The sequence below is a fragment of the Aspergillus stella-maris genome (genome assembly GCF_047715825.1).
Source record: "Aspergillus stella-maris strain CBS 113639 unplaced genomic scaffold BDV14scaffold_28, whole genome shotgun sequence".
Taxonomy (NCBI): Eukaryota; Fungi; Ascomycota; class Eurotiomycetes; order Eurotiales; family Aspergillaceae; genus Aspergillus; species Aspergillus stella-maris.
Window position 1 is genome coordinate 23,225 of NW_027396822.1, and position 24,787 is coordinate 48,011.

The 24,787-nt window shown below is 50.8% G+C and overlaps 10 protein-coding genes across 10 annotated transcripts; 8 read left to right on the forward strand and 2 right to left on the reverse strand.

Annotated features, from left to right (window-relative positions):
• Positions 1–4,724: 4,724 nt before the first annotated feature.
• On the forward strand, positions 4,725–6,255 carry BDV14DRAFT_208862 (uncharacterized protein; the record flags this gene model as incomplete). Its single annotated transcript, XM_073775506.1, has 5 exons — positions 4,725–4,899; positions 4,984–5,134; positions 5,196–5,268; positions 5,340–5,458; positions 5,519–6,255. 5 exons carry the CDS (start codon positions 4,725–4,727, stop codon positions 6,237–6,239), a joined length of 1,239 nt encoding a protein of 412 aa, XP_073627953.1. The 3' UTR covers positions 6,240–6,255.
• A 666-nt stretch (positions 6,256–6,921) lies between these two features.
• BDV14DRAFT_189807 (bifunctional terpene synthase/polyprenyl synthetase family protein) lies at positions 6,922–9,390 on the forward strand (the record flags this gene model as incomplete). Its single annotated transcript, XM_073771251.1, has 8 exons — positions 6,922–7,210; positions 7,277–7,305; positions 7,347–7,627; positions 7,679–8,279; positions 8,381–8,487; positions 8,544–8,707; positions 8,764–9,014; positions 9,070–9,390. The coding sequence occupies 8 exons, from the start codon at positions 6,922–6,924 to the stop codon at positions 9,388–9,390; spliced, it is 2,043 nt and encodes a 680-aa protein (XP_073627954.1).
• A 252-nt stretch (positions 9,391–9,642) lies between these two features.
• BDV14DRAFT_208864 (NAD(P)-binding protein) lies at positions 9,643–10,955 on the forward strand (the record flags this gene model as incomplete). Its single annotated transcript, XM_073775507.1, has 4 exons — positions 9,643–9,675; positions 9,735–10,104; positions 10,182–10,239; positions 10,310–10,955. 4 exons carry the CDS (start codon positions 9,643–9,645, stop codon positions 10,953–10,955), a joined length of 1,107 nt encoding a protein of 368 aa, XP_073627955.1.
• Positions 10,956–11,074: 119 nt separating this feature from the next.
• Positions 11,075–11,539, reverse strand: BDV14DRAFT_200258 (VOC family protein; the record flags this gene model as incomplete). The annotated part of the gene is made up of 2 exons (XM_073773470.1): positions 11,075–11,216; positions 11,283–11,539. 2 exons carry the CDS (start codon positions 11,537–11,539, stop codon positions 11,075–11,077), a joined length of 399 nt encoding a protein of 132 aa, XP_073627956.1.
• A 480-nt stretch (positions 11,540–12,019) lies between these two features.
• On the reverse strand, positions 12,020–14,460 carry BDV14DRAFT_200259 (FTFMHR domain-containing protein; the record flags this gene model as incomplete). The annotated part of the gene is made up of 6 exons (XM_073773471.1): positions 12,020–12,450; positions 12,515–12,810; positions 12,866–12,972; positions 13,028–14,111; positions 14,173–14,227; positions 14,283–14,460. 6 exons carry the CDS (start codon positions 14,458–14,460, stop codon positions 12,020–12,022), a joined length of 2,151 nt encoding a protein of 716 aa, XP_073627957.1.
• Positions 14,461–15,021: 561 nt separating this feature from the next.
• Positions 15,022–16,176, forward strand: BDV14DRAFT_208867 (NADP-dependent oxidoreductase domain-containing protein; the record flags this gene model as incomplete). Its single annotated transcript, XM_073775508.1, has 1 exon — positions 15,022–16,176. One exon carries the CDS (start codon positions 15,022–15,024, stop codon positions 16,174–16,176), a length of 1,155 nt encoding a protein of 384 aa, XP_073627958.1.
• Positions 16,177–16,379: 203 nt separating this feature from the next.
• BDV14DRAFT_208868 (cytochrome P450) lies at positions 16,380–18,596 on the forward strand (the record flags this gene model as incomplete). The annotated part of the gene is made up of 2 exons (XM_073775509.1): positions 16,380–18,049; positions 18,563–18,596. The coding sequence occupies 2 exons, from the start codon at positions 16,380–16,382 to the stop codon at positions 18,594–18,596; spliced, it is 1,704 nt and encodes a 567-aa protein (XP_073627959.1).
• Positions 18,597–18,623: 27 nt separating this feature from the next.
• Positions 18,624–19,705, forward strand: BDV14DRAFT_173542 (alpha/beta hydrolase). Its single transcript, XM_073768750.1, has one exon. The coding sequence runs from the start codon at positions 18,687–18,689 to the stop codon at positions 19,650–19,652; it is 966 nt and encodes a 321-aa protein (XP_073627960.1). The 5' UTR covers positions 18,624–18,686; the 3' UTR covers positions 19,653–19,705.
• A 447-nt stretch (positions 19,706–20,152) lies between these two features.
• Positions 20,153–21,754, forward strand: BDV14DRAFT_189813 (FAD-dependent oxidoreductase; the record flags this gene model as incomplete). The annotated part of the gene is made up of 6 exons (XM_073771252.1): positions 20,153–20,210; positions 20,264–20,676; positions 20,735–20,847; positions 20,925–21,075; positions 21,136–21,473; positions 21,535–21,754. 6 exons carry the CDS (start codon positions 20,153–20,155, stop codon positions 21,752–21,754), a joined length of 1,293 nt encoding a protein of 430 aa, XP_073627961.1.
• Positions 21,755–22,195: 441 nt separating this feature from the next.
• On the forward strand, positions 22,196–24,250 carry BDV14DRAFT_200264 (major facilitator superfamily domain-containing protein; the record flags this gene model as incomplete). Its single annotated transcript, XM_073773472.1, has 7 exons — positions 22,196–22,247; positions 22,305–22,432; positions 22,486–22,496; positions 22,558–22,888; positions 22,964–23,451; positions 23,508–24,101; positions 24,178–24,250. The coding sequence occupies 7 exons, from the start codon at positions 22,196–22,198 to the stop codon at positions 24,248–24,250; spliced, it is 1,677 nt and encodes a 558-aa protein (XP_073627962.1).
• Between the last annotated feature and the right edge of the window lie 537 nt (positions 24,251–24,787).

Genomic DNA, 24,787 nt, shown 5'->3' on the forward strand with positions numbered 1-24,787 from the left:
AGGGTGCCGAAGCACGTGAGAGGGATGTCACTCGCCAGCAGGAGCAGGAAGAGTTGAAAGAATTGCGAATCCGAATCCAAACCTACCGAGACGAAATTGCGAACCTCATCGCTCAGACCAAGAGCTACGTCAAAGAGCGTGATACTTTCCGCAGTATGCTGACCCATCGTCGACAAACTGTGGGTGGTGATGCTGTGTTCTCCCAGTCCATGCCTTTGGGCGCTGTTCCCCCGACATCCGAGGACGCTAAGGGTATCCCCGACTACGCCGAATTGCTGCGCAAGGTCCAAGCACACTTCGACAGTTTCAGAGAGGAGACGGCGACCGATCATGCCGCCTTGAAGCAGCAGGTCAACGAGCTTTCGCGCAAGAACAGCGAGTTGATGAGCGAGACTAGCCGATCCAGCAGTCAACTCGTTGCCGCTACACAGCGCGGGGAACTTATCCAGAGCAACTTTAACATGCTGAAGAGTGAGAACACGGAGCTACAGAAACGTTACACCACACTTTTCGAAAACGCCAACCGACAAGATCTTAGAACTCAACAAGCCGCGGAAGACTTGGTTGAGTCGAAGGGTCTTATCGACAGTCTTCAGCGGGAGAGCGCCAACCTGAAGGCGGAGAAGGCGCTTTGGAAGAACATCGAGAAGCGACTGATTGAGGATAACGAAACACTACGGAATGAGCGTGGTCGCTTAGACTCGCTCAACGCCAACCTTCAAAACATCCTAAATGAGCGAGAGCATGCAGAGTCCGAGAGCCGGCGGCGGCTTCAGTCAAGCGTCGAGTCTCTGGAGACCGAGCTGCAGTCGACGAAACGAAAGTTGAACGATGAGATCGAAGAGTCTAAGAAGGCAACATTGCGACGAGAGTACGAGCACGAGCAGAACCAGAAGCGCATTGACGATTTGGTGACGAGCTTGAGCTCAACAAAGGAAGAGCTTGTTGCAACCAAGACTACAAGAGACCACCTGCAATCCCGCGTCGACGAACTTGTTGTCGAGCTTCGAAGTGCTGAGGAGCGCCTCCAAGTTCTTCAGTCTCGACCTAGTGTCTCTGCCGCCACCGCTGAAGCTGCGGCTCCTACCGAAGGATCTGGCGACAGCGGCCTGACCCGGGAGCAAGAACTCAGCATCGAGGTTTCGGAGTTGAAGCGCGACCTGGAACTGGCCAAGAGTGATCTAGAGCACGCCAAGGAGCAGGTTGAAGACTACAAGGCCATCAGCCAAGCGACCGAAGAGCGACTGCAGTCTGTTTCCGAGACCAACGATCAATACCGCGAGGAGACGGATGCTCTCGTGGTCGAGAAGGACAAGAAGATTCAGGACTTGGAGCAACGGATTGAAGAGATTTCATCTGAGCTTTCTACGACCAACACTGAGCTCTCTAAGCTTCGTGATGACCAAGGTGAAGCTACTCGACGCCTGGAGGAGCAGAAAGCTATCCTTGAAGCCGACATCAAGAGGCTGACCGAAGAAAACGAACGCCAAATCGCTGCAGCTCAGTACCACCAGGAAGACCTGAAGGCACAAGCTGAGATCTCGCAACACGCACAGCAGAATTACGAACAAGAGTTGGTGCGACACGCAGAGGCTGCCAAGAACCTCCAGACCGTTCGCGCCGAAGCCAACCAATTGAAGCTGGAAAACGTCGAGTTGCGAACACAAGCCGAGACTTTCAAGAAGGACCTTTCTCAGAAGGAGGAAAGCTGGAGCGAGCGCAAGGATAGATATGAGAGCGAGCTTCTGGAGTTGCAGAAACGCCGGGAGGAGGTACTTCACCAGAACAACCTTCTCCACTCCCAGGTCGAGAACATCACCAAGCAGATTGCTGCTCTGCAACGAGACCGTGCTACCGCCGCCGAAACCGAGCAGGATAACGCTGAGCCCATCGCGCCGAACTTAGAAGGCCTTCAGGAAGTCATCACCTTCCTGCGTCGTGAGAAGGAGATTGTCGATGTCCAGTATCACCTGTCAACGCAAGAGAACAAGCGACTACGCCAACAATTCGAGTACACCCAATCTCAGCTTGACGAAGCTCGTCTCAAGCTTGAGCAACAGCGCCGTGCTGCCACCGACAGCGAACACACTGCCTTGAACCACAACAAGCTCATGGAGACGCTGAACGAGCTCAACCTCTTCCGAGAGAGCAGCGTCACTCTCCGCAACCAAGTCAAGCAGACCGAATCCGCGCTTGCTGAGAAATCTGCTCGTGTCGACGAGTTGGTTCAACAAATCGAGCCTCTGGAGACCAAGATAAGAGAGCTCGAGAATGTTGTCGAAACAAAGGACGGCGAGATGAAGCTCTTGCAGGCTGATAGAGATCGCTGGCAACAACGAACGCAGAACATTTTGCAGAAGTACGACAGAGTAGACCCCGCTGAGATGGAGGGATTGAAGGAGAAGTTGGAGACGCTGGAGAAGGAAAGAGACGAGGCGGTTGCCGCTCGCGACACTCTTCAGGGTGAAGTTGCAAATTTCCCCGAGCAGTTGAAGGCGGCTGAAGAGAGAACGCAAGAGCTTCGCTCCAAACTTACAGAACAATTCAAGGGCCGATCAAGGGACCTCATGGGTCGTGTTCACGCCAAGCAGACGGAGCTGGATGCTATTCTTCAGGAGAAGGAAGTTCTTCAGGAGGAGTTGAAGTCAACCAAGGAGGAGCTTGAGGCATTGAAGGCTAAGGCCGCGGAGAAGCCTGAGGCGCCAGCAGATCAGGAAATGGTTGTCGACTCAACCCCAGCCTCCCAGTTCCCTGCTCCCACCACCCAGGCACCTACCCAAGAAATCCCCCCGAGTGACGACGAACGGGTTAAGGCATTGGAGGAGAAGGTACAGCGCCTCGAAGCTGCCCTTGGCGAGAAGGACGGCGTTCTCGCTGCCAAGGACGCTGAGCATGAGAACAAGATCAAGGAACGTGTTGAGAGACTCAAAGAGACCTTCAACAACAAGATGGCCGAAGTTAGAGCGGCTCATCGCCAGGAAGTTGAGAAACTGTCCGGTAGCCAGGACGGCAACTCAGAGACCCAGGCTGAAGGTCAACAAGATCAGCAAGCTACAGCAGCTACTCCTCAGCCTGCTCAACAACCCCCTGCTACTCCATCGAAGACTGAGGATGGTCTTCCTGTGTTGACAGACGGCCAGGCCAGACAACTGGTCGTCAAGAACGAGACTATTCGCACTATCCTCAAGAACAACATCAAGCAACAAGTCGCCAAGGAGAAGGAGAGGGAAGCTCAAGCTGCGGAGCAGAGATTCAACGAAGAGCGAGAGGCGCTCAAGAAAGCGGCTGAGGAGGGCGTGGAGGACAAGGTCAAGTCTGCTGTCGAACTGTCAGATAAGAAATATCTGGCCAGGATTAGCATGCTTGATTCTAGGTACCGAAACACACAAGCCAAGGTCGAAGTTGTTTCCAAGGCCGCCACCGAGACTCCTCAGAAACCGGTCATCGAAGTATGGGAAGTTGCAAAGGTTGCCAAGGCTCCGCCAGCGCAACCACAGACCCCCAAGCCTACACCAGGCACTCCAGCACAAGTCGCCTCTCCGGCACCTCAGGTGGCCCAGCCTGCGCCTACTGCACCGCCGGCTCAAGCTGGCAGTGTAAATCAACAAGGTGCTGCTGCCCCTAATCCATCTCCAGCCCCGGCACCGACACAAGCGGCACAGCCGGCTCCTCAATTATCGGTCACGCCAGCACAGACCCAACCTCAACCGAATCAACAACCCCAACAACAGCAACCCGCGCAACAGCCACCCCAGCTACCAGACGCCGCTGCTCCGCCCGGCCCAACACCTGTTCAAGGCGCCACTCCTAATCCATTTGGTCAGATCCAAAACCAGGCACAGCAACAACAGCAACAACAGCAACAAGGATCTTCCCTGCCTACCAAACCCCCGACTGGCGCCCAAAGTCTCCGAGGAATTCAATCTGCACTTCCAATTGCCCGAGGTGGACGAGGTGGTGGTCGCGGCGGTGCGGTTCAACAAAACCAGTTCGGCCAGGCCTCCCAGCAACCGGGACAAGCTCAAGCGCCCCAGCAGCAGCAGCCGGCACAGCGCGGAACTGGCATCGCCCGTGGCCGGGGTGGACGAGGAGGCCACCAGGGTAGAGGCGGACACCAAAACGCCCAAGCAACTGCCCAAGGACAAGTACAAGGCCAAGCTAACGCGGGTCGAGGAGCAATGAACGCCGGAGCCCGCCAGTTCGTCCCGCAGGGCAACAAGCGCGCTAGGGAAGATGGCACGGAAGGCGGAAATGAAGCAGGCAACGCCGGCGGAAAGAGGATGCGCGGCGGCGGCAATCCAAGGGGAGGATCCTCTTAGAGTTATAGTCAAAGCATACATTGGGATGTCATTGTTATTTATTTTCGTTTTTTTTCATGTGTTCTGATCGATTGATTCGTTTAAGATTTGAAGCATTTTACGGGTTTTCAAGGGTTATGTTTGTACCTGATGGGGAGACATGGTATTTAGTGATTTAGTTCAGACAGAATCTTGTGTCAATATTTTCTTTTGTCAATGGGGATTGTTTTCACTTCTCTCATATCAAGATTTTTGATTAATCTATCTTCTATTCGTAATTTGGAACTCCGAGTCGTTATCACAAAGAGGAAGATTGGAGGTTAAGTCCACTAAAGCAACCCGGAACTCCGCCGCCACATATAAACATCTAAACAACCCCTGTCTTCTATACTCACAAACAACCAGCCAGGTCCAAGACCGCTCAGAATGTACGACATAACCCTCTTCGGCGCAACAGGGTACACAGGCTCCCTCTGTGCAACGTACATAGCCGCAACCTTCCCCACAAACACGCGCTGGTGTATAACGGGTCGCTCAGAGACACGTCTCAAGACGTTAGCGAAGAAGTTAGGGGTTGAGTATCCGGATAGAGTGCAGCCTGGTGAGTATCTCCATTCTCTTCTTCACCTTCACACGCGGTAGGAGTAGGTTGATTCCGTTGGTCGGTACTGATGAATGATGTTAGAGATCGAAATCATCCCTGACCTTGAGAGGGAGAGTATTGACGGGCTCATCGCGAACACGAAAGTCGTCATTAATGGTGTTGGACCGTTCCATCGGTATTCGACGGGGATTGTAGAGGCTTGTGCGGTTTTGGGGACGAGTTATCTTGATTTGTATGTTTCTTCATGTTTCGTTGTGAAGTGGTGCTGATGAGTATGATGTTCTTACATACAGCTCTACGGAAACGCTTTGGATCAAAGAGTTGATTGAGAAGTATGAGGATGTTGCGAAGGCTAGCGGGGCTATTGTGAGTTCATCTCTATCTACTTCAAGCATTGAACCATGAAGTCCTTGTTCTAATGTAGGGATTCTGAACAGATTATACTGGGGATATCACCCACCGCACCGGCTGATATTCTGGCTTGGTTGATTGCGAAGCGGGTTAGTGAAAAGTATGAGACTGGCCCGACTGGGATTACGGCTACCGGAAAGTTGGAGTATGCAATTGTCTTATTATATATCAAATGTGCCCATGCGCTGACGTTCCGATTCTCCAGCATAAAAGCAATGAGCCCCGGCTCCCTTACCACCGTCCTCGATAGCCTTGAAACGTGGGGACCATCCTGGTATCTCTCCGGCGACTCCAGGGTCTTGTCGAGTTCAAACGAGCCAGACGTGTCTCGCAAGCCGAAAGCGTCACTTGCCAGCCGTGTACTCGGCTACCGCTCCGTCTCAGATCTAGGAGTCCTAACAACATCCTTCATCGGCCCAGGAAACGCATCTGTCGTACACCGCAGCGCAACCCAGAACCCTGAGCTCTACGGCTCATCATTTCACTACGAGGAATACATCCCCGCTACGGGAGTGGTATCAGCGATCTTTATCCACTTCTTCACAAAGATCGGAATCATTTTATTATCTGTTCCGCTGATTAGAGGGTTACTGAGAGTACTGGTCGACCCAAACAGGCCAATTGAAGACCAAAGCGCTCTCCAAGCCAATGAAAGCGCAGAGTACCGAGCTGTGGGAATGATCCGGAAAGGCATGCCTGTTGTTTGGGGACAGTTCCTGCGACAGGGTCCACTGTATGAGTTCACGGCGTTGTTGACGTGTGTTGGAGCGAGGACTTTGCTTGAGAAGATAGACAATGATGCAGGAAAGACGGATAGAACAGGTGGGTTCTTGACGCCGTCGTCTTTGGGAATGGAGTATGTAGAGGGGTTGAGGGAGGCGGGCGTTAGTATTGAGGTTGACGATTTTGAACAACTGGCTCTGTAATGGAAAGAAGTGCTACAAAAGTTAAAAGTTGATTTATAGAAAGTGTTCGGCTGTTGGAATGTTTCTGATATGGAGCAAATGGCCATAAATAAATCGAAGGCACGACTGTGGCAAGGTTCGCAGCTGTCTTGCAATGCAGTTGACCCTGGCCTTCTTCTGTTTTGGGCCTTACCTGCGTCGCTTCTTCCTCCTGTCAAGACAAGCCATTAGGAGGAAAGAGCGACTGCTGCGTCCCATAAACAAGAAAAGGAGCGACCAAGGGTTCTTTGTATAGTTCCTGCTGCGTAACATCGCCATGTATCCTTTGTTGTAAACGATCTCATTCCACCCCTATTGCGCCAACGGACAATGGAGGTTATTGAAGCTGAATATGACGAGTCTGCAGATAAGCTGCCCAGAGCGAACATGTTTCCTTCGCGCCATGCAAGCGAGGATAGACATATGCACGTTCAGCTCGAGTTCCCAGTAAGCGAGCTATGACTGGCTGAACGCTAAAAGCATGCAGGATCCAACAACTCGTCGCCTTCTCGTTCTTTCTTTTGGCGCCGAAAACGGATGCATGAAACATTAATACCTAAGACCTGCAGATAGTGTGCTGACTGCATATATAGGGTGGCTAGACCTGCTCGTTCACCGAAACTTTCAGCTCACAGTCCTCCAACAAACCAGCTCGATCTTTGCAATGTCAGTCTTTGACGATTACTCCTTCCAATACTCACGACCCATTGAGGCTAGCGAGCTACCAGAGGGTTATTTTCACATACTTCCTTGTCGTCTAGCTTTCTCTGCGGTTGACGACGGCGTCATCGCACAAATGAAGAATGATTGGACCCGAGTGGTAGGCAAGGACCCGGCTGCATCGATGAAGGACAACAAGGCTCTTTCCAATTTCCTCCATGTAATACCGGAATGTATACCAAGCAAAATGGCTCCCGTGCTTCGATTTGCTACCATGGTTGGGTTGTGGGATGGTAGGTCGCTTTTGCGCGCCTTATTTGGCTTCACATTGTCACGAAGATTTTACTTAAAGAAAATAGATGAAACAGATACGTTGGCAACTGATATGGTGCGCCAGTCCTTTGAATTCTATTTAAACCATTACGTCAGGGCATTGACATGAGCCAGCACCAAGCACTTGTGGATGACCTGGGTCTAGCGATTGTGTCATTATTGAAGGATGGAAGCCCTACTTCTTGTGACTACAAGGTCAACAAGCTGTACTACGACACACTTATGAAATCAATTCAAGATGTCGGTGCCCCGGTTGATCAGCATAATACGATCTTGCAAGGATTTCTGGGGCTGTTAAAGTCCCAGACGGTGCCTCCTCTCGACCAAGTGACGTTTGAAGCCTACAAGGAACAGAGAAGCATAAGTTCTGCTGGAATGTAAGTTTGTACTCTACTGTACGTTGGCTATAGAACTAACGGGTGGGCAAGATTTGCTATATCGCTCATACCCATCTGCCATAACCTGAAGGTTAGCGAGAGTGAACAAGCATCGGTGTCATCATTCCTCAAGATTGGCAGCTTGATCGCTGGCTTGGTTAATGATTTCGAGAGCTTTCACAAGGAGTTTGAGGAGCATACTATAAGTGACAGCCTTGATGTTATACACAACGCAATGGCAGTTCTGATGGCCAATTACAATTACACGGAGCAAGAGGCAAGCGTCATTCTTAGGGAAGAGATTCTATCTCTTGAGCGGCAACTTCTCGCTGATTATGAAGCATGGAAAGCTTCCCCGTCGCCCAAGTCATCTGACATGCGGTCCTACATGGCCCTTTGCATCGTGGGCGTTGGAGGATCATGTTTTTGCCAAGCTACCTCATCCAGATACCACGGCCTGGAGCTTAGCACAACTGCAGAAGAAAGAGCTAAGCTTGTAGGTTGCAGCAATAAAAACTACAGACTGAATGGCTACCCTCCGCCAGCCGTGTCTAATCAGCCTCCAGCAAAACCCAATAAGAACACCGAAAATCCTCCAGCAGAAGACCCAAATGACATTCTAGCGCCGTTCGAAAAGGCAGCAGTGGACCAGGTGAGGATCTAGTTGGGGTCGCCGACCGTCTTTTCTATCACTAATGGAATAAGTTATGCATGGCTCCATATAACTACACCAGATCAATGCCAGGGAAGAAGACGCTCGCAAAGTTCATCGAATGCTTGCGATCCTGGATCTCCATACCGGACGATTCGGCATCTATCATAGAGCAAGTCGCAAACTTGCTCTTCCACTCAACACTCATGTAAGCATTTGGCAGGCTCCTTGAAAATTTTGCCCCATTTCAACTAAGCATACTAGGGTTGATGACATTGAAGACGATTCATTACTGCGCCGCGGAAAGCCAGCCGCCCACGTTGTATATGGAAAGTCCCAGACCATCAACAGTGCGACGTATCTATTTGCGAAGGCGACTCGTGACGTAGACCAGTTGCAGCAAGTCACATCTAAAACGGCATTCCTTGGTTAGTACGAGCTGTCTATCATTCTCCTGGCTGTCTGTTAACGTCAACCTCTACAGACGAACTGGAGACGCTGGCTCATGGCCAAGCTCTTGACCTTTACTGGAAGTTCCAGAAAACTTGTCCAACAATCAGCGAATATCTCACTATGGTGGATCACAAGACTGGCGGTTTTTTCAGAATGGTAGTGCGGGTCATGACACTCGAATCCACAAACGGGGAACCATGTTCTGACCTTATGCACCTTGTGACCCTGATGGGAAGATACTATCAGATCCGTGATGACTACATGAACTTGACGTCGGATGAGGTGCGTAATGACCTGACCTTATCACGTCTCCCAAATCATTTACTTATTGACATAGTACACCGGAACGAAAGGCTACTGCGAAGACCTCTCCGAGGGCAAATTCTCCTTTCCACTGATACACACTTTGCAGAACAGCTCTCGACCTACGGCGGATATGCTTCGCGGTCTGCTGCTCCACCGCGACAGTGGCCATGAGCTATCCGTGAAAATAAAAACCTACATCGTCTCCGAAATGGCCAATGCTGGAAGTCTGGCATATACTAGGGATACGGCGATGAAGTTGTTTGATGCTATGATGGAGACGCTGGAACGGGTCGAAACTAAGCTTGGACCGAACAAGCGACTGAAGGCTCTTTTGCTCTGGTTGAAGTTGTGATTAAGCTCTGTCTTGGAGCCTGCTCTAGTTAGCAACTATTGAATGAGGTTGTTGGAGAGTAATGTTCGATAAGGCTGTAAACCTACGCTCGTTAGGGTTAAAGCGGGATCTGTATAGGAACTCGGAACTCCGGGCTCGATGAGGATCGGACCAATTATTGCCTATATTAAAGTACATGTCCTTACGCCCGGGACTTCAAAAAGACCATTAAAAACTACAGAACACAATTGATTTCAACGAAAGTCAAGCACCATGACCCTCGATATCCCGAAAGAGAAAATCCTCGTACGCATCCCATCCCGCCTCCCCACCCCACCCAGACATAGCCCTAACTATCTATACAGATCACCGGTGTAACCGGCTACATCGGCTTCAAAACCCTTTTAATTGCACTTGAGCGAGGATACCCCATCCGAGCTCTCATCCGGAAACAAGCGCATATAGCAGGTCTGACCAACAAGAGCTCTGCGATCGCCGAGGCCACCAAGACAGGCAAATTGGAGTTCACCATCGTCCCAGATTTCCTGGACCAGAATGCTGTTTTCACGGCACTACAGGGTATAACAGGAATCATCCATCTCGCGTCCCCCTTGGCCGTTCAAACGGAGAACTACAAAAAGGATATTATACGGCCTGCTGTGTCGATGGTTACCACGTTTCTTGAGGCCGCGAGGAGGGTGGAGAGTGTAAAGAGGGTGGTGATTACTTCTTCTTGTATGTTCTATTTCCATCCATACCTCCCCGCCTTACAAAGTTTTGCTACTGTACTGACGAGGAATTGCTATTGCCAGGCGTGACGCTCATCCCCTTCCAATGGAACATGGACCTTGATTCGGAGAGGTTTTATAAGTGTTCGTGATTTCCTTTCGTTCCCATTCTCATAACCATCACCTGTCTCCAGACTTGGATTAACGGGTAGTTCAGCATCTGATATAAACCCAACCCTCAACTCAACCCCCACAAATCCAATGGAAGCATACTGGCTCTCCAAAGCACTTGCCCGCCGCGCAGTCTGCGAATTCACGTCTACACCCGATCAATACCCAAAGCCAATCTTCGATACAGTCCAGCTCCTACCAGGTGTCGTAATCGGTCCCGACGACCGCCTGGATCCATCAAAGTCAAACAAAAACCCGGCATCAGCAGTGCTATCAGGAACCCGCGCAGCCGTTCTTGCACCTGCTCTAACGGCCGATCTGAATTCGGCGTTTCCATACGTGACTGTTCCCGTCCATGTCTCTGATGTCGCGAGAGCACATGTCGATGCGCTTGATACCGAGAAAGTACGCGGTGGAAGTGAATTTATTCTTGCGGCTGATACGGATAACCTTGGTGAGGGTGTGAATTGGGATAGGGATGTTAGGGATGTTGCAAGGAAGTACTTTAGTGATGAGGTTGAGAGTGGTGTTTTACCGTGTCAGGGGAGTTTGGGGAGTATTCGGTGGAAATTGGATACTCGTGATACGGAAAGGGTATTTGGGTGGAAGATGAGCGGGTTTGAGGAGACTGCAAGGAGCTTATTGAGGCAGTATTTGGAGCTTAAGGCCCTAGAGGCGAAAGACTGAGTTTAAGTTGGGTTGTGTTGGGTTATTCATTTGCGGTTGGGGCCTTGATGTTGGTACTTAGACCCCTCTAGAGGCTTTACTATGCAGCATGAAAACTAGACTACATTCTTGCGGGAAGCTCATCTCTTCCGCGCCTCTCGCGGTGCACATACAGCCTCGATGTTATTTCCGTCTGCATCGATTGCAAATGCTGCGTAGTATGGCTGGCGACTCATCTCCTCTCTGACTCCAGGAGGCCCATTGCACTTGGCCCCATTCTCACTGCTTCCATTGGTAAGGAACTATTCTCACAAGAGGGAAAAGACAGGAATAAGAAGTTTGTCTCACATCGCAAGCCGATAAAACTCATCAACAGCCTTCCAACTCGGCGCATCAAACGCGATATGCACCGGCATTGTAGTTTTCCCCTCTGGTAGCGCCTTCAACCAGAAGTAGGGATAGTCGCTGCCAAAACCAATGAGGGTGCTTTTCTCAGCGCAAATAAGCTCTTTGTAGCCGACTGGTGCGAGGACGGTGCGGTAGAATGTACGGAGGGTAGATAGGTTGCGGGGGTTCGCCCAGACGAAGATGTGGTTTATTGTCATTTTGGGATATGCAATTGAGGCAACATGGGTGGGTGGATAGATGAAGTGTGGAACGCAGTAGTTGGTTTCCTGGGAGATTTTTATAGAGACAAGAATAGTGTATTATTGGATATATGACTCGGGGTTCCGAGTTACACTAGTATGTGTATTGTATATCAGATACTGTCTTGGGAAATAGGCAGGAGCGGACTTCTGCCGGCCCATCGCGCCTTCCTCGCAGAATTAGAAGCGCCGGAACCTGGGAAGGCGCGAACGTCTGTTGGCCTTCACAAGGAAGGAGCAACGTCGCCACCCGGTTTGGTAAGTGCCCCATCGCGCCTTCCCTGCGAGGGCAAATGCATCAACGAGGAAGGCGCGACTGGATGAGCTTGCCTCCACAGGGAAGGAACTCCCTGGATCCGGATTTGATAGGAGCTCACATCGCGTCTTCCTCATTTATCCAGCTCATTTACGCGCGGTGTTAAGCAACACAATCGTTGATCATCCGAATGCCTGAAACGTCCGGTGGTGTTCCAGAATCAGACCCTTCAGATCCGCCATTGTTGGCGAGTCACAGTTAGACGGCCTATATGGCCCATCACAGCTCCTTTCATCGCTGCCGTTCAGAATGACGCTGGACTGACCACTAACTCTCTCACGACGAGCCCCTTGTTGCTTCTCGATGCGCTGGATGAAAATATGCAGGAGCAACCAGTACTCAGATGCATTCTGAAAAAATCCTACCCGCCGCCAAGCATCTTGCGCGCGATCAAGAATCTGGTCTTCTTCCTTGGGGAGTCCGAAGTTATCTGGGATTGCGTACCGTTGGTTCCAGGCCAGCTTCCAGGTATGGATTGCGCGGCGGGTCGGGTGAAGACTGCTGCTTGTGCTGCTTACCAGGGTGTTGAGGTTAAATGCTTCGGCGATTAGGGCTGTGAATGTTGTTGCATTAGTGTCGTAGGCGCAAGGAACAGGGAGTGTGGACGTGAATCGTACCAGAGCAAATGATCCAAAGATTCAAAACGCCCAGATGAGATAAATAATCCTGGATATCTGGGCTGCCATCTCGACATAGGAGACTCTCAACAGTATCTCTTAGTCTCAACCTCTGCCTATATGAAGGATGCGACGTCCAAGTTTTGATCGCGGCGAAGCACTCTTGGGCGGAGGACGCTTGAAAGCAGACTTCGGGGCACACCACGTCCACTGACATCTCCTGTATCCTCGTGCGAGGAGGATAATTACTGAAGATCGCGAAGCCGGTGTCATTGGCGTAAATGAATAGCATGGTTCTGGAGGCCTTTGTCAGCGGTAGACCTAAGTGTGGTAACAGTATGCCTTGGTTACCGTATGCACTCTTCAGTCGCCACGAAGCTATCCCAGGAAAAGTCGCTTCTTTGTAGTCGGTCCAGATCTCGATGCGCAATATTGAACAGATTTAAATCTCTTGCTAGCTGGTTGCCGCAGGTCAATAAAGAGAACGTTGTCGAATGTGGCATCTGCACTTACGGATACAACCGCCCCAAACCTCAATCTTCTCATTCTCCTTCGACTAATCTTACTCCCTTCACTAATCTGTGCCGTGGAGATGCAGTACGCCGCTTGCAAATGTTGGACTGCATCGCGAACGTCGACAGTAGCTTCATCCAGTAATAGCACATCTCCAAAATACCGATTGCTGAAGATAAGCTCTTCCACACCGTTCAACCATATCCTTGCGCTGATTTTATCGTTCTCATTTGGTGAGAAGAGTGCGCCCATTATGCACATTGATGCCAAGAGATGAACGGGTGTCGTGGATATGCTGAAGGTCGGCTTATGTATAACGGGGTAGTGCGGGTGCCATGCTGTCCAGTAGATTTCAACGAAGCGAACAATATTGCGGGGGCTGAAGAAGAGGTTGCAGGTCTTTTCTAGGTGTGACGTCCAAGGCGGCGTTATTGGCGAGTTCTGCGAGACGGACTTTATCTGGCTGACTATAGAGTGGGATTGCCGAGCTAGTGTTGATGGTAAATCTCTAGAGCATTCGGGCATTCCATTATCACGAGAATGCAATGTATCAGTGTCATGAACCAAGGATTGCTGGTCCATCCATCCCCTCCCAGGGAGTGCGCTCCCATACCTTGTCTCAAGCGAAGCAGCTTCCTCATTCGAGATTCTGGCCAGGAAGTTGAAGGTATCAGCGGGATCCACATTCAGACAGGGAACACCGAAACCGCTCGGTGCTGGTGGTGCTGACACATTCTGTATTTGTAAAGCGTTATCCTTATCCAGGACGCTATTGTCGAATAGAAAGTGGATGTTGTCAAAGTTTATATCACTCCACAACGTTTCTTCCCGGGGGGTGGGCGCTGGTGGGAATGCTAGCCGTGTATCATTCGCTGTCCTGGCTATATCTGGTTGCACCGAGCATAAACGACCGCTTGACGAGCTCAAGAGCGGCTGAGCATTAATCGGTGGATCGGTAGAAACGGGTTCAAATCGTGATGATGTGTCTGTACTACATGAAGACGAGCAGGATATGTGTGCTGTGACGGCAACTGAATCTTTGGGCTTATACTGACATTTGTCAAGGTGCCGCTTCAGGACGTCTCTAGGAATCACGCGATAGTCAGTTCAAAGGGATGTCAAAAAAACAGGAGGCTTGAACCAACTTGCGCATAAAGTCTTTACCGCATTCTGGACATGTCACGGCTTTCCCTACACCGTCTACACTAAAGTCAGCAACCCCGAACATTGTCCAACCACGAGTGTTAAAGCGTACGGGATCCGAGATGCCGTTGGAGGTGTTCAGTCCGTGTGAATGCTTTTGGACAAAATGGACACTGCGCTTTGCGCGTCTTGGCCTTCCAAGTAGTTTTCATTGTCCAGACAACAGCTTCCGAAGTGTCATATACTGAGTAGAAAGGCGGTACTTGATAAGGTGTTTTGAAGTGCAGCATTATGACCTCACAGACCTCACGATCCAACTCCCTCATGACAGGCTGAAAGGCGCGGGGATAAGAGCCCCGCAATTCCAAATTGAATACAAAACAAGCGATTCGTTGAATGTGCAGGTGAAGTTATCTCCACACATCCTTTCCAGACCTGGGTATGATGGAGCTGGGGTATCGGCAGTCTTGGAGATCAAGGTAGGGCTATCTGCCGAACGAGCCGGCCCCAGGTTTACCCCGCATCTAGGTGTCAAACTGGGGATCACAGAACGTAGGGCCGTGGGAGATAATTCGGGGTATCTCCATAGCAGCAATGTCATTTGTGGATTGACTGAGAGTGTTACAAAGCTCGTGTGGGGGTTCGTGACATGCCGCCACATGCTCATGTGGGGGATCCGGTTGGTGTGCTGATCGCGTCGGGAACGTTATGGGCGACAGCAGGGATATCGAAGCCGAGATAAAAGATGAGTGTCTCTAAGAAAGTAGTAGTGAGGTGCGTTAATGACCGTTGAAGCCTTTCAGTCGAACATCGATCCAAGGGTACCTCAAGCATTGAATCGTCAAAGCAAAATGTCTTTCATGAAACCAGCCCCGGAGCCGGCAACGCCTCTCGGCCGCCTGCGCATCCTCTCCACAACAGCCGGAGTACGTGTATCTCCACTCCAGCTGGGCGGCATGTCAATTGGCAGTGCATGGTCCAGCTTCATGGGTAGCATGTCAAAGCCACAAGCATTCGGATTGCTGGATGCATTCGTTGCCGCAGGCGGCAACTTCATTGACACGGCGAACAACTACCAAGATGAGCAATCGGAGCGCTGGATCGGCGAATGGATGACCGAGCGCAAGAACAGGGATAACATTGTCCTTGCGACGAAGTACAGCACTGCGTACCGTGATTACGAAATCGGCGAGAAAAGAAGTTTTGTGAATTATTCTGGAAACTCTAGGAGGGCATTACATGTGTCTCTTCGAGACTCCTTGAAGAAACTGGGTACAGACTGGGTGGACATTCTGTATGTGCACTGGTGGGACCAAGTTACGGGAATTGAAGAAATTATGGACTCCTTGCATATCCTGGTGCAGCAAGGGAAGGTGCTCTATCTTGGGATTTCTAACACCCCGGCGTGGGTTGTTGCTGCTGCCAATACCTATGCGAAGGGGAGTGGGAAGACACCGTTCAGTATCTATCAGGGACGGTGGAATCTTCTGCGGAGAGACCTGGAGAAGGAAATCCTGCCTATGGCGATGCAGTTCGGAATGGCCATTGCACCTTGGGATTGCATTGGTGGAGGAAAGTTCCAGTCGAAGAAGCAGCTTGAAGCTCGTGCCAAAGATGGGGAAAGCCTCCGATCGCTAGGACAATCAGACCGAAATGAGGATGAGATTAGAATTAGCGAAGCACTGGAAAAAGTGGCGGAGGAGCATGGGATTGAGTCCGTCACCGCTATCGCTCTTGCATGGGTATTTTCAAAGGCGCCGTATATCTTCCCGCTCGTAGGCGGGAGGAAGATCGGACACCTGCGGGATAATATCAAGGCACTTGATATCCGGCTTACACAAGCTCAAATTGACTATTTGGAAAGTGTCAAGCCGCTTGACCCGGGTTACCCAGGTGATTATATTGGACCAGATCCGAAGATTACGGGCAAGGCTGGGGGTGTCTTGTCGACTACCGGGCCACTTGCGTTGGTTCAGTATCCAACTGCAATCGGATATAAGCTGTAATATGGTGGAAGTTAGCGTCGAATTCTCCAGCAAAATTTAAGAAATGGGACATCTCCACATCCGCCCCATACTGTCCGCCACATTGATTATCTGTTGGTCGATCCGTGTACCCCGCAGCGTCGGCTATACAGCCAAGTGGAAATGCATGAATACCGTAGAGCAACCGGAAATTTGCAGTCAGATTTTCAGTCATCGAAATCAGCATGGTGCTCATTGAATCCTTGTTGTCACTTCCTACGTGGTGTATTGTATGCGCAATCGGCACTTTTGGACTGCTTGCTCAGATCGTTCACGATGTTTTCTTTTGGAGGCGCTTACCACCAGGCCCTCCTCCTCTCCCTTTGATCGGAAATAAATTGCAACTTCCATCGAATCAACCTTGGGTCAAGTTTAGAGAATGGTCCGAGATATATGGACCGATATTCACCGTATGGCTGGGCCGCCGCCCAACGATTGTTATATCCGATCCAGTAATCGCAACGGAGTTGCTGGAGAAACGATCGGCAAAGTACAGCTCCAGGCCGAGATTCGTCACGATGGGCGAGATATACTGGGACATGGCGAGCATTCTTGTTCAGCCGTATGGTAAGGATTGGCTTGTGCGACGGAAGCTCTTGCATTCCGCGCTGACGCCTCGAGCCCTTGAGAGTTACAAGCCGCTGCAAGAAGCAGAATCGGCGCGGCTCTGCTTTCAGCTCCTGGGAAATACCGCCAAATTTGAGGCGCTACTCGACAGGCTCACCGCATCCATTGTGTTCGCCATTTCGTACGGTCATCGGGTCGACGACATGGATTCCCCTGAGGTGCGGCAACGGCTGGAATTCATGCAGTATTCTGCTAGCTTGAACGTCCCAGGGGCACATTTGGTGGAGTCATTCCCAACGCTCAAGTATTTACCGGACTGCATCGCGCCGTGGAAAGCAGAGATTAAGCGCCGTGGACGGCTCGAGGCTGAAGCAAATATGAATCTGGTTCGAGTGGTTGGGAAGGATCTTGAAATGGGCAAAAAATCAGCAGCAGGGCCCGTTTTCAACAGTTTGACAAGGCAGCTGCTAGAAAATAGGAGGGCAAACCCTGGATTATTTCCGCTGAGTGAACGGGATTTCAGCTACATACCCGCTTCCCTTTTCGGTGCCGGTTCGGACACGACGGCATCAACTTTGTGCTCCGCTATGCTCGCCATCGTGACGACCCCGATCGTATTGGAGATAGCCCATGAAGAACTAGATCTCGTCATTGGCCCCGACCGCCTCCCACTTTTCAGTGACATTGGCAACTTACCATACATTCGAGCACTGTGCAAAGAGGTCCTCCGTTGGCGTCCGGTGGCGGTGCTAGGAGGAACACCTCACGCTTCATCCGAAGACGACCAGTACCGAGGCCACTTTATCCCCAAGGGAACCGTGATGCTAGGTAACTCTTGGGCCATCAACCTGAATCCAGAGTATTACCCCGATCCAGATCGAGTTAATCCGCTGCGATTTCTCGATGTGGATCCCCACTCTCTGTCCTATCTCCCGGAGGAATACCTAGCGTCCAGCCAACCAAAGCCAGCCCGATCACACCCAAGCAAGTCTGGCCACAGTTCATTCGGTTGGGGTCGTCGAATCTGTCCGGGAGCCGACCTGGCCGTGAATACTCTGCTCATCACGCTGAGTCGGTTACTGTGGGCCTTTGACATACGGCCTGTTCCAGGTCGGGTGTATGACACGCTGAACTATACGAGTGGATTCAACATCCGACCGCGCGATTTGCAGGTGAAAATAACTGTCCGATCTGAGCGGCATCGGGAGGTGGTAGAGAAGGAGCATTCAGCCGCAATGGGATTCCTCGAGAGATTGTCACCCTTTACAAAATCCATGTTGAACACGAGGTAGCCTATCAGGAATGTCAGTTCATTTAAGCCTGGGGCTGGGCTTGGAGGCACTTGTCAGTGGTCAGAGCGCGGCCCACCTGGGATCTCGGATGGACTCAAGCTTCAGATCTAGCTTGGCTGCGGCGGATGAACCATGGTACTGTCCGTACAGTTTATCAAGAAAATCAAGTGTCCGGGTTTGATCAAGATTATGTATGTCTCCGAGTAGAATGAACACTTCGTAAGAGGAGTTGGGGAGAAGAGAACTCTCCGCGTCGGGCAAACCTCGGTCTTAGTCATCCCTAGCGCCGGAGACATTCAGACCACCAAAAGAGGACTAGCGGCCTGCAGTAGACATCTCGTATATTCTTCGGAGTCTCGGACACATTTCAATACATCTTACGGCCTCAGACCCTCCGATTCAGAATGACTATTCATTTTGTCAGTATGTGCCCGAGTACAGCTTCAACAACCCCAATCTATCCGTACCATCTCTATATAATGGCTCCAGAATCCGACAAAGTCATGCAGCCATCACTCAACAACACAGTCTTCCAAAGCCTGACAAGCAACGCGCCTCAAGGAATCAATCAACAAGTCCATAGACTCCGCATCGTCAATAACAACAAATATTTTCACCAACGAGTAAATCAAAATGTCCGCCCAAGCCATTCGACCCCGAATCAACCCTGAACTAGCCGAAGTGCACGCCAACATTCCCTCGCTGGATGTCATCACCCTCGAGAAACTAGCGGCCTACCGAGAAGCCATTGCACCAATGTTCACTCTTGGGAATGCTATTCGCGGAAAAGAGGATGTCGTCTCAACCGAAGAATTTGACATTCCCGGCCCGACTGGCCCTATGCGCGCTACAGTCTTTCGCCCCAGAAACCAAACCCGATCCGTCGAGCAAACACCCGGCATCCTGCACATCCATGGCGGAGGTCTCGCAACTGGAAACCGCTTCTTGGGGTTTACTATGCTCAACTGGGTTGAAGAACTTGGTGCCGTCATCCTCACGGCTGAGTACCGTCTGGCCCCTGAACATCCCCAGCCTGCTGCATTGGAGGATACCTACACCGCGCTCGAGTACATGAAAAACCATTCCACTGAACTTGGCTTCAACCCAGAGAAGCTTATTGTCGCTGGTGGCTCGGCAGGCGGTAACCTCGCAGCGGGCGTTGCCCTTCTAGCGCGCGACAGGTCTGGCCCTAAGCTCGCTGGCCAAGTCCTCATGTACCCCTGGCTGGATGACAGCATTGACTCGCTATCCGTGGAGCAGTACGCGGACATCGTCCCAGTAAAGAAACACGAACTTGCTATGGTTAGCGATTATGCTTTCGGAAAGAACCGTGAGCATGCTGACATGTACTCTGCTCCGGCCCGCGCCAAGAGCCTTGTTGGTCTACCGCCAACCTTGCTTGATGTTGGTGAGGCAGACGTCTTCAGAAGCCAAAATGTTACGTACGCAAATGCTCTTTGGAGGGATGGGGTGACGACCGAGTTCCATGTCTGGCCTGGTGCTTACCATGGCTTCGACGTCTTTGTCCCCGATGCTGATATCAGTAAGCGGGCGGTGGCTACACGTTTAGAATGGTTGAGGAATTTGCTTAGCCAGTGACTGGATGTTCTATCTCTTCGATTACTATTTGTCATGCTACACTAGACTATAGATCTCATTTTGTTTTTAGAGAGTAATAAGATTATATTTCGTTTCGATGATGTCCCACCACATATTTGCCGACCACATCACAACCCTCCCACTACTTTTGCCACGGAACTTTCTCCACCGGGCCCTATTTGATTAACTACATGGAATAGGTCACAATTTTACACCCTCGACTACATATCCAGCGCATAATGGACGCATCCCTATGGGCTTCGCTGCCCTTCTGTCTCGGAGTCGGAGTCCTCCCCCACATACGCAAGTCTACCCCACAACCCCAGACGCGCCGATCATGAACAGCTCCACGAGGTCAGAAATATTTCGATACCGAGACAGAAAAGACAATTTGACCACCAGGTTGCTCCTGTTCGCGAAATTCTTCGTATATCTTGCATGGCCTTGAAAAGTCACTGAGCCCTAATCCTACAAGAAAATACGACATCTAAACAGCAAATATGTCGCCAAAGGCAGGAGCGGTCGATGATCCCATCCATGTCATCGTCATCGGTGCCGGTAAGTTCACAATCATCCCTGATTTAAGATCCTGTCTAACCCTCCTCCGATAGGTTTCGCCGGCCTCTCAACAGCGATATCATGCCACCGCGCCGGCCTCTCCGTAACAATCTACGAACGATTCCCATCTCTCCAATCGCTCGGCGACATAATCTCCTTCGGGCGCAACGCAGGAACAATATTCAGACGGTGGGGCGATGTCGTCGAACAAATGCTCCCCGTTAGTATCAATTTGCAGAATCATGGGTTCAGAATCCATAAGTATACCGGGGAACATGTTACGACGCAGAGGAGTGTGCCATTTGATATTACAGCACCGACAATTAATGGGCATAGAGGGGAGTTACATGGGATTTTGTTTGGGTATGCGAGGGAGCTGGGGATTGAGATTTGTTTAGGGAGGGAGGTTTTGGGTGTTTTTGAGGGGGGAGAGGGGGCGGGGATTGAACTTGCGGGTAGTGAGAAGGTAACTTGTTTTGTCCCATGAAATTGAGTAGAAAGTGATAGACTGATTTATTGTCTAGGTATACGGCGACGTCGTGATAGCATGCGACGGTGTCAAGTCTACGGCTAGAAAGACGGTCCTGGGGTATGAGCCAAGCTTGCAGTCGAGCGGGTATGCTATATATCGCGCATGGTAAGTCAGTCAGCCAACTTCTTCAAAATAAATTATACAAAATGACTATAAGAAGTTTACTTACTGACTTCTGTCAGGTTCCCAAACAAGGATGTACTCGCGGACCCCCTAACAAAACACCTCTGTGAAAACGGCGACACATTCAATGGCTGGATCGGACCAGACGTGCATCTCCTCATCTCATCACTGAAAGGCGGAAAAGATGTCTGTTGGGTGCTGACGCATAGAGTACGCCTGCCTTCTTCTTCCTTACTAATCTCGAAAACTGTAACTAACTAAGCAACCCAGGACCTAAACAACAGCACAACCCCCCTCTCGCAGCCCGGCCACCTACCCGACGTCTACACCATCCTAAAAGACTGGGACCCGCTATGCTCACGTATTATCTCCAAGACACCCCTCGACCGACTCATCGATTGGAAACTCCTCTGGCAGGACGCGCTACCGACATGGGTGAGTAAAGGAGGACGCATTGCATTGGCTGGTGACTCGGCGCATGCGTTTCTGCCTACTTCTACGCAGGGGGCTACACAGGCTCTTGAAGATGGGGTTACGATTGCGGTATGTCTGAAAAGTGCTGGGAAGGGAAGGGTTAGTGAGGCATTGAGGGCCTTTGAGAGGATTAGGTAGATGGTTCCTATTGGTTTCGTATTGAGAATTGTCATGTTAATGCTGAGCACTTACTAGATACGATCGCGTCTACAATATACAGGAAACTGGAAAGAAAACCAGGGAGATGTGGCATAAGGCTGATTGGGATGAGGTTGCGAAGGACCCTAAGAAGCTGGAGCTGCCGAGGGAGGGGTGGATACTCGATCATGATGCTGAAGAGCATGCGGAGAGAATTTGTGAGAATATTTTTGGGCCACGGAGACTATCAGGGGTGAGAAAGCAAAGCAAGATATAGGAACTGATTAGATCTCATTGCTAGCCGTAAAGTAGGCATGTTCGGCCTCGTTGGGGGTTTGGTAGTGTTGGTGAAGCACTCTACATTTGGCATTTTAAACAGCAATATAACTGCCGTGACTGTTGGATTGGTGTATCTTAAGATCATTGAAGCTAATATCAAAGCAAAGGCAACCCCGCGCACTCCGCAATAAAGACTTTGATCAGCGTCTGTAGCTAGACCATCTAGGGTGCCAATCCCCCACAGCACCTATCCCGACATGTGGGGTGCCATCAGAATCCGGGGTAAGAGTGGGGAAATAGACAGCCACGGGAAAAGCCCTGTCGACTGTTAGTAACTGGTCCGGCTTTATTCCTGGGCTGTTTATAAGGAGTGGAACTAACTGCTGTAACTGACTTTTTCTGGAGCTACACCTCTAGGAACTTAGAGACGCCACGCAACATGGCTCTCGGAATCTCAGAGCCTAGAAACGGCGAATATGCTCCTGGAACGGGTACGAGGATCTCATGAACTTCCACCACCAGCCCATACTGGCTGCTAATTCGGACAGTGACTCTTAGTCACCGGGTATCCGTCGAGACTCCAAGCCATGTCTCTGGCCATACGAAACACCACCGCCATGACCAAGGGATAGTTCTAGTCCCTCAACCGTCAGATTCTCCGAATGACCCCCTTAATGTGAGATTATCTTGAATACATGTTGAAAACTAGCTAAAAGCCTTCATTCGAAGTGGCCTCAATGGTACCTACCGGTCGATTACCTTCCAACCTTGAGGAGAGACACAAACTTAACAAGATCCCAGGCGCAAAGACCTCATCCTCCTAATAATATCACTCCAATCTGCCGTTGTTGGCGCATACGGCCCCATGCTTGGCCCCGGCTTCGTCGAGATCTCCGCAGAGCTCGGCGTGTCCGTGAACGAGATCTCGCAAGCAACATCATACCTAGTCCTCGCATGCGGTCTCGGCCTCTTCATCTCAAATCCGCTGGCTAAATGTTACGGTAAGAGACCAGTGTACCTCGTAGCGGGACTCGTGCTTTTTGCAGCGAGTGTTTGGGGTGCTGCAACGGAGGGATACGGTTCGTTTTTGGGAAGTCGGCTTGTCGGAGGACTGGGGATGGGTCCTTATGAAGTACGTCCGACATTCCTTACCCGTTTCCCATCTTTAGCATAACAGTTTGGATGAATTGAGCGTCTCGTAACATAGGTCCTCGTCCAATGCACAATCGGCGACATGTACTTCGTGCACGAGCGCGCGACGCGAATCGCCTTCTGGAATCTGTTCCTTGTAGCGGGTATTTCGGCCGGTCCGGTTGTTAGCGCTTATATTATTCAGTATTCTGGGTATAGGTGGGCATTTGGGGTGTGCGCTATTTTCTTTGGCGTGCTCACTGTGGCGTTCTTTTTCCTGGCGCCGGAGACGGCGTTTATTAGGGCTGGCTCGGAACCCGTGAGAACTTCGACAGATACAGAGACAACGGGTGGAATTCAGGAGAAAGATACACAAGGTGCTGAGCATGTTCAAGACATAGAGAGGGTTGAAGTTGAGAATAAGGGTTCTCGGCAACCGAGCGCTAATCAGTCGCTCCCTGCGACTGTTCAGGTTAAGGACACGTACTGGCGTTCACTGCGGGTGTATCACGGACGGTATTCGAATGCGCCAACCTTGAAGGTCATGACGCGGCCCTTTGTCCTGTACGCGCTCATTAACCTTCTATTTTTCCAACCGCTGACTTCAGACGCTACCATAGCTTCCTGTACCCGCCCATCCTCTGGGCGTTTTTAACATGGGGCACAACAATAACATTCACCATTGCCTTCGGCTACGTGAACGGCGTGATCTTCACTCAAGAACCTTATAACATGTCGACATCTCAAGTTGGACTTACTAACCTCTCACCCTTCGTCCAATCCATCATCGCCGAGATCCTGTCCGGTCCCCTCTGCGACGGAATCGCAGTCCGCCTCACCCGCCGCAACAACGGCACCTACGAGCCAGAATATCGCCTCGCCCTCATGCCAGCCGGATTTATTCTCGGCGTGGCAGGATTCTACGGTTTCGGAGCAACAGTGCACCACAAGACGCATTGGACAGGGCCCGTGCTTACATACGGCATGGTGAATGCCGGGTTGGCGTTCGTGTCGACCTGCGTATTTGGCTATATTGTTGATGCATTTGGACCTGTTGCCGAGGAGGCCTTTGTGGCTGTTAATGCGAGGAACTTTCTCTCGTTTGGTATCCTATATTTCATTAATGCTTGGCTGGAGAAGGATGGGACGTTGGAGGTTTTTGTTATATTGGGGAGTTTGTTTGTTGCGACAAGTTTGTTGACTGTGCCGCTTTGGTGAGTAGATTGTTTCCCCCGTTCTCTGATTTTGACATGTGGCTGTATGGTCATGCTAACTTGGTAATCGTGGTAGGATTTACGGCAAGAGGATCAGGGCTCGGGCCCATCGGATTGAGTGGTTGAAGGCGTATATGAAGGATGATTGATCTTGGACCACCACCTGGAGAGGTGGAGTGGCCAGTTAGCTCTGCTTCTACGAAGTTGAAAGAAAATAACTTTTATTGCTCATAGGATGTGTATATCTAGTCACGTTTAAAGTAAATTGGCCAATCCCCACCCATTGTTCCTCACGCGGAGAGCTCAATTCAGTCGCGCCTTCCTGGGCATGGTATCCCAAATGACATACTAGGAAGGCGCGACTGCCTGTGCTCTTACCTGAATTGTATCTGACCCAGATACCTACAAGTAAGACACCCCCGATGAAGTACAATACAACTTGGATAGCTATCACTACATGGGAGAGGTTTCCCTCTAATCTCAACCACGTGGCCATGGGACAATCACACCAAGAAGTAACTACTGGGGCAGAATGATGCCTAGCTTCTGCTCTGACACGTTTAATTTGCACTATTGCCAGAATCATGAACAAATGGACGGAATGGCTGACGGGGGCTTGTGTTGGATAAGGGCTGGCCAATCACGTGGGGTGTAGATGACCCGGAACTCCGAGCGCAGCAACGACC